Source organism: Myotis brandtii, unplaced genomic scaffold (genome assembly GCF_000412655.1).
Source record: "Myotis brandtii unplaced genomic scaffold, ASM41265v1 scaffold157, whole genome shotgun sequence".
Classification (NCBI taxonomy): Eukaryota; Metazoa; Chordata; class Mammalia; order Chiroptera; family Vespertilionidae; genus Myotis; species Myotis brandtii.
Window position 1 is genome coordinate 3,658,403 of NW_005355708.1, and position 7,257 is coordinate 3,665,659.

At 62.5% G+C, this 7,257-nt stretch overlaps 1 protein-coding gene across 1 annotated transcript in view; it reads left to right on the top strand.

Annotated features, from left to right (window-relative positions):
- Nucleotides 1-4,024, top strand: part of KRT17 (keratin 17, type I) — a 5,459-nt gene extending 1,435 nt beyond the window's left edge. The window contains exons 2-8 of the mRNA XM_005861820.2: nucleotides 302-384; nucleotides 730-886; nucleotides 1,405-1,566; nucleotides 2,194-2,319; nucleotides 2,411-2,631; nucleotides 2,732-2,757; nucleotides 3,797-4,024. Coding sequence (XP_005861882.1) covers nucleotides 302-384; nucleotides 730-886; nucleotides 1,405-1,566; nucleotides 2,194-2,319; nucleotides 2,411-2,631; nucleotides 2,732-2,757; nucleotides 3,797-3,891 — 870 coding nt within the window. The 3' untranslated portion in view covers nucleotides 3,892-4,024. The remainder of the gene's footprint in view (nucleotides 1-301; nucleotides 385-729; nucleotides 887-1,404; nucleotides 1,567-2,193; nucleotides 2,320-2,410; nucleotides 2,632-2,731; nucleotides 2,758-3,796) is intronic.
- Nucleotides 4,025-7,257: the final 3,233 nt, after the last annotated feature.

The following is a 7,257-nucleotide window of genomic DNA, read 5'->3' on the forward strand; positions in this document are numbered from 1 at the left end:
CCCCCCCCCCCCTCCGTTCTCGGGCTCCCAGCCCGAGAGCTCCTGGGCTGCCTGCTCTGGGAGTCTGTGTTGAGGAGGTAGGTCCTGGGGGGACGGGAGGCAAGTTTCAGCACATTAGACTCTCGCTGGCATGAATTTTGTCAACAATTACACACAAGAAAGGAGAGAGGCTGGGCAGGAAGGGAGCCATCCTGAAGAAGGCGGCCCCATCCTGGCTCCCGGCAGGAAGGCCCATCTCAGAAGCCTGGTCTGGGCTGAACCACCCGCACCCAGTGATCCGACTCTTCCCCCACCTCCCCAGATCCTCACGGCCACCGTGGACAACGCCAGCATCCTGCTGCAGATCGACAATGCCCGCCTGGCCGCTGACGACTTCCGTACCAAGTGAGCCTTCGCCACGGAGCTGGGAGGCGCGGGGGCACCCCTCCCCACCCTGGGACCCCTCGGTTGCTTGTGATACAGGCCAGGAGCTGGGGGTGGGGGAGTCTACCTCTTAGTCCAGGATGCAGCAAATTCTGAAGGTCGCGGGGCTGAGGTGATGGACGAGGAGGCAGGTGGGGTAGGGCCTTGCCCTGCCTGTTCCCAGGGCCTCAGGCTGGACTTTGCTTCCACTCCTCGCCACCATCATTCTTCATAAGCCCGTGGAGCCCTGGCGAAAGCAGGGTGCTGGCCAGGACCTGGATCTGCCAGTCCCAGTGTCCACATGGAAGTCTCCGGTTCCCTTTGCAGGTTTGAGACGGAGCAGGCCCTGCGGGTGAGCGTGGAGGCCGACATCAACGGCCTGCGCCGGGTGCTGGACGAGCTGACCCTGGCCAGAGCCGACCTGGAGATGCAGATCGAGAACCTGAAGGAGGAGCTGGCCTACCTGCGGAAGAACCACGAGGAGGTGAGGAGGAGGGGGGACAGGTGCTCCAGGGCTGGCCACCTGACAGGGCTGCCCCGTCTGAGGAGCCCTGATCCGGGGGGTCCAGAGCCAGCGTGCAGGCCAGCCTCCTTCCTGCTCCCCTGCATCAGAGGAACCTCCCAGGGGCCCATGAGGCCTCGTCTGCCCTCCCCCGCTTTAACCTCCCTCCCAAGGACAGGGTAGAAGTGAAGAGGTCCCCTTGTCCCAGCCCAAACCCTTGAATCTGAGCCCCATGCAGAAGTTTTGGAAATTAGAGGGGATATTCTGGGGGCACAGGCCCGAGAATGAGATTTTATCTTTGGGGGGAGACACAGAACCTACCCTCAGGGTGCCCACAGTCTGATGGGGGAGGCAGAACCCATACAGAGCAGGTGAACAAGTCGTTAGGAGGGTCAGAGGGGAGAGGGCAGGCAGAATGAGGGAGAGCTTGTGTGGGAAGGGCTGGAGTGAGAGACCGGGGCAGGCCCGGATGCCCACACCACAGTCCCTGTCCTCCACAGGAGATGAACTCCCTGCGAGGCCAGGTGGGCGGCGAGATCAACGTGGAGATGGACGCCGCCCCGGGCGTGGACCTGAGCCGCATCTTGTCCGAGATGCGCGACCAGTATGAGAAGATGGCCGAGAAGAACCGCAAGGACGCCGAGGACTGGTTCTTCAGCAAGGTACTAGAGGCCTCTCCCAGTGATGGGGTACAGGAACCGAGTCCCCACAGCAAGCCCAGGGCCTGGCATCTTGGGGGACACCCTCTCCTCAGTGAGCCAAGTGCACCCCAGGAGTTCAGGCTCACCCATGGCATCAACGGGCTGGGAGCTCGGCTAAAGCTAGGATCTGGGGGTGGGCGGGGAGCCCCACTCAGGAACACAGCCAGAGGATAAAGGCCCCGGGACCCTCCACCTCTCCTGCAAGAAGTCAGGAATGGCACCAGGGGCCTGGCTACCGGTCCTTAGCAGGGGAGGAGAAGGGACCCATTAGGGTTCTCAAGTTTCCTACTCTTGTGCCCTCCACCTGTAGGGATTAAAGATAAAACTTAACATATTCCCAAGGTTTCGGGAGTTTGGGAAGTGGGAAGCTGACGAGAGACACTCCCTGCATAATCAGGTTTAGGAGGAGGGCCCAGGGGAGGTCAGGAAGGCGGACAAGGTCAGGGGGTTATGGGGTGTGGGGGGGCTCCATGTGCCTGTCGGGGCACCGAATGGGTCCTGGGCTGAGGATATGCAGGGCGTGGTGGCTGTCTGACTTGGAGAAGGGACCCCAGGCTCACGCGGCACCATCCTGTGTTCTGTCTGCAGACCGAGGAGCTGAACCGCGAGGTGGCCACCAACACGGAGCTGGTGCAGAGCAGCAAGAGCGAGATCTCCGAGCTCCGGCGCACCATGCAGGCCCTGGAGATCGAGCTGCAGTCCCAGCTCAGCATGGTAGGGGCGCAGCCAGGCCGGGGGTGGGCCCCGGGCCCCTCGGGGGGCACTGACCACCCTCTCTGACCCTGTTCCTCCTACACCCCTGCAGAAAGCATCCCTGGAGGGCAGCCTGGCGGAGACGGAGAACCGCTACTGCGTGCAGCTGTCCCAGATCCAGGGGCTGATCGGCAGCGTGGAGGAGCAGCTGGCCCAGCTGCGCTGTGAGATGGAGCAGCAGAACCAGGAGTACAAGATCCTGCTGGACGTGAAGACGCGGCTGGAGCAGGAGATCACCACCTACCGCCGCCTGCTGGAGGGAGAGGACGCCCAGTGAGTGGGGGCCTGGGGCCAGGGCTGTGGGCCTGGGGCTGGGGGCGGGGCTGGAGAGCTCAGACCCACTTCTGATCTCCCCTCTCTGTTTTCTTTGCAGCCTGACTCAGTACAAGCCCAAAGAACGTAAGAATCTTGGACCGTGGTCGCTGCGGGCGGGGCAGCACCGGGCAGGCACCCATCTGCACGTTGCTGGGGGAGGGTCCCCCGGAGCTCCAGGAAATGATGGCTGATCCTTAGCGGGGGGTGGGAGAAGGGACCCATTAGGGTTCAGGACTGATGCTCAGGGGAATCAGACAGGGAGACACTGCCTGGCCCAATGGGGGCAGGGCAGGGAGATGGTCCTTAATCCTGGAGTCCTAGTGTGATGGGGGAAACATGGTCCTAGCTCTGAAGGCCGTCCTCTGATGGGGAGGCAGGGACAAGGTCTCATGACTTTTGCTCTGAGACCCTGCAGATGAGCGAAAGTAGTCCTGGCTCTAGCCTGGAGGGAGAAAGGGGCTTGGTCCTTGTCCTCCAGATCCCAGGGAACATAACCCCCTAGCCCCGTGGTCGGCAAACTGCGGCTCGGCAAACCGTGGCTCGTGAGCCACATGTGGCTCTTTGGCCCCTTGAGTGTGGCTCTTCCACAAAATACCGACTTCTGCACATGGGCCACAAAGTTTCAATCGCACTGTACGTGCGCGCCCGCATGTGGTATTTTGTGGAAGAGCCACACTCAAGGGGCCAAAGAGCCACATGTGGCTCGAGAGCCGCAGTTTGCCAACCACAGCCCTAGCCTGATGGAGGTGATGGGGACCAGGTGCTGGCCTTGGAGAGCCCCGCCCAGGCTGATGGGGGAGACAGGAGCACAGTCCATGCCCCGGAGACTGCAGAGAAATGGAGTTAGACCCATGTTGTGGGCACCCCGTCTGCGAGGTGCTGCTCTTGCAGAAGGACACGTGGGTCAGAATCACCCCACCCACCTGGGGGGCTGGGGCACCAGCAGAGGGACAAGCTGGAAGGGCGGGAGCCGTGAGGGCAGAGGGACAGTGTGGATGTGATGCCGAGGAGCCAGCAGAGGCCTGGACACCGTGGCTGTGGGGGAAAGAGTGGCTCCTCTCAGGGGTGGGGTGAGCCAGGCTCTCTGGGCCCCTGCCCCCCTCTGAGTGTCTGTCTCCTGCAGCCGTGACCACCCGTCAGGTGCGCACCATTGTGGAAGAGGTGCAGGACGGCAAGGTCATTTCCTCCCGGGAGCAGATCCACCAGACCACCCGCTGAGGACCCTGCTCCCCTGCCCACCCACCCAGGGCCCTCATCAGCCCTGCAGCCTCGACCTCCCTAGCCTGAGCCCCGTGGCTCCCCGTCCCTTTCCCATACCCACTGCCTGACCAATAAAGCTTGTTGACTCAGACGTGGAATGCCTCCTGATTGTGGCCACTGAGTGGGCCCTAGTGAGGGAGGGGTGAACAGAAGCGGGGGCAGGAGATGGGACAGGGAGGAGTCCCCGGACGCCCACTGTTGTTGACTTAGAGTCTCAGACCAGGGTAAGGAGTAGGTCTGGGCGGAGCTTGTGTGTGGTGGTCCCAGGGAAGGTGGTGCAGGCCGGGCCAGACCAGGGTGCGGCCAGTGTATGGGGGGTCTTAGGTGGCCTCTTCGTGTCCTCTAAGTGTGTCTGTGGCCTCGGGCAGTCGCTTCCCCTTGCTGAGCCTCATTCTAGCCTCAGTAGATTTCAGGTGTGGGAGCCGGAGGCCCACGGGATGTTGCATCCAGTCCATTGCTCCTCGAGGTCCCTCCCCGGAGAGGGGGCAGGGGTGGGCCAGGACAGGAGTCTGGGTTCTCTTGGGAGAGGCATCGGGGGAGGGAGATGGTTAGGGCCTCCGTTGCCCAAGAGAAAGGGGGAATCTCTCAGGAATGTTTCCTTAAATGGTCAGCTGCCGCTCGGGATGGGGTGCTGGGGCTTAGGTTGTCCCGGGGAGCAGCACCATCCTCCCTGGCAGCCTGCGGGTGGGGTGGTGGGAAATGCATCCTGGGGAGGGGCCAGGGCAGCCCCGCGCAGCCACGCCCAGGACCCTCTGGGCCCCGCCCCTTTCAGGGGAGGAGCCGCTGGGGAGGAGCCTGACATCAGGAAGTCTGCCTTTGAGTGAATCCGGAAACCGTGGGGTGGGGTGAGCCTGCTTTCCTGGTTTTCCTGGAGAAGTGGGAGTGGGTGGAAGGGGTGAGTGAGAGGAGGGGTGCCCCCACCGCACCCCGATTCCCCGACAGGCCTGGGACTGTCTGCTGCTGCACAATCAGACCTGGGTGTCCCAACCCCTGCAGCATCCTGGTGCCTGGAAGCGGGGGGCGGGGCTTGGGCGGGGAGGGGGCAGGAGCGGGTGGGGCAGTGGCTGTCTAGGAGGTGGGCAGCTGGGGTGGGGCTTTGGGCAGGTCTCAGGCCCACGCTGGACCGCAGAAGCCACAGGAAGCGAGGAGTGAGATGAGCCCCAGCTAACGGCCCTTCTGGCCCAGATACCGGGGAGGGCAAAGACTCCTTCCCATGGCTGTGGCCCGGACCCCCTGCCTGCAGAGGCCACTGCAGCGCTGCCTGCGGGCTGGGCCTGCAGGTGTTGCTCTGTCAGCGGCTGGCGCCTCTCAGCTGCCTGAGCAGCAGCCGGGACAAGGATGCAGGCCAGGCAGGTGGCATCCTATCCCCAGGCCCCCCGCCGCACATCCGGCCACAACCAGCAGAACCAGCCCTGGGCCAAGGATGGCTCCTCCGGAGGGTGATCTCATTTGTTTGAACAACCTTCCTAGGAAGCAGGAAGGCTCTGGGAAGAGGCGCCTCATTGTGTGAACGGGGACACTGAGGCTCTGAGGAGCAGTGACTCAGCCCTTGCCTGGAGCCCCGCACGTCAGGGATGGAGCAAGGTGCTGCCCGGAGACGGAAAGGCTGTGCTGGGAACAGGAACCCGGAGCCCCACCTCCTGCCCCACCTCCTGCCCAGCCTCAGGCTGGGAGGCAGCGGTTCTCTCTCCACAGACGGGGCCTCCTCCTACGCTGCAGGGGCTGCGGAGGGGTCAGAGTGTGGGGCTGGCCAGGGCTTCTCGTCTTGTTTGTTTCTTTTCTTTTTATTGTTGCCCCTCTGCTGGGGAAGAAGACCCTGCCCACAAAGCGAGGGGGCGGGTGGCTCCGGAGGCCATAACACGGGGCAGCCTGATGTGCTGAGAGCTGAGTTAGGAGAGGCAGTGGCTGCCCCGCTGGGGTTGGGGTTCCCGGGAGATAGTCCTGGGCCCAGCAAGGGGATGCCCCCTCTCTCCGCAAGTGCTCAGCCCAGGCCTGGGCAGGTGGGGGCCACAGGGCACAGACTAGGTCAGGGGACTATGGCCTCTTGGGGATGGCGTGGGAAACTTCGGTGGCTTTTTCCGGGCACCCCAAGCTGACCCAGTGCCTGAGGACATTGGCTGTGGCTGGACTGGGAGGCCCAGCTGTGGGCTCTATATAGAGTCTCATGGTTCTATCCGTACCCACCCACTCACGGCACAAAATGTTTTGCCCCGAACGGTTAACCGGTCGGTAACTGCCCTCAGCGTGCCTCACCTGCTCTCAGAGGATGGACACACACCCACCTGATTCCCAGGCTCAGGCCCCATGGGTAGCCAGCCCCTGAGACTGCCTCCACCACGCCCCCGCCCTGGGAGGGTGACCACAGGCAGGACACTGCCCATGGTACTGCCCCGCTCTGTGCCTGGGTCTGCATGGGGACCAGGGGAAGAAAGAGACACCAGCCCTGGCCTGCAGGGACCCTAGCCTAGGAGGGTGAGCACGGCACAGTGGTGGGCTGACAAACGCCCTTTGCCCTTATGCAGTGTGGGCCTCCTGTGCCACCCATGCTGTGGGTGGCTGAGGACCACAGGCAGGACACTGTCCACGGTACTGCCCTGCTCTGTGCCTGGGTCTGCATGGGGACGGGGGAAGCAAGAGACACCGACCCTGGCCTGCAGGGACCCAAGGGACCCTAGCCTAGGAGGGTGAGCACGGCACAGTGGTGGGCTGACAAACGCCCTTTGCCCTTATGCAGTGTGGGCCTCCTGTGCCACCCATGCTGTGGGTGGCTGAGGAGAACACTGGGACCAGAGCCAGGACAGTTCTCCCACCAGGCACAGGGCTCAGGCTGTAGCCAACATTGACCCAGCCATGGGCTTCCCTGAGGGTTGTGTAGACCATTGTGAGGGGCTGTGACAGCCCCTGCCCTTAGAAGGGGGGCATCAAACATGGGTGAGCTTGGCATTCAGATTCACCCAGATCCTGGGACCAGTCATGGGGCCAGCGCCTGAGTCAGGGACATTTGTTCACCCCCAGAGAGCCTGCCCCACCCCCTGTAGGCCCCTCACCCTATCACAGCTGAGCACACGGTATTGGGATTGTCTCTGCCCCCAGTCCTTCCAAATGGTATGCCCTCAGGGTTTCTCTTGTTTTTGTTTTGTTGTTGTTGTTGTTCATTTGTTTGTTTTTGCATACCAATGCACATAGTAGGAGCTTTATAAATATCTGTGAATAAATGCAATATGGCCACCAGTCTGTGCTAGGTGCTTTATTTATTTCGCCTCTAACATGCCTGTGAAGTAGTGCTGATCTTCCCATTTCCCAGAGAAGGAAACTGAGGCCCAG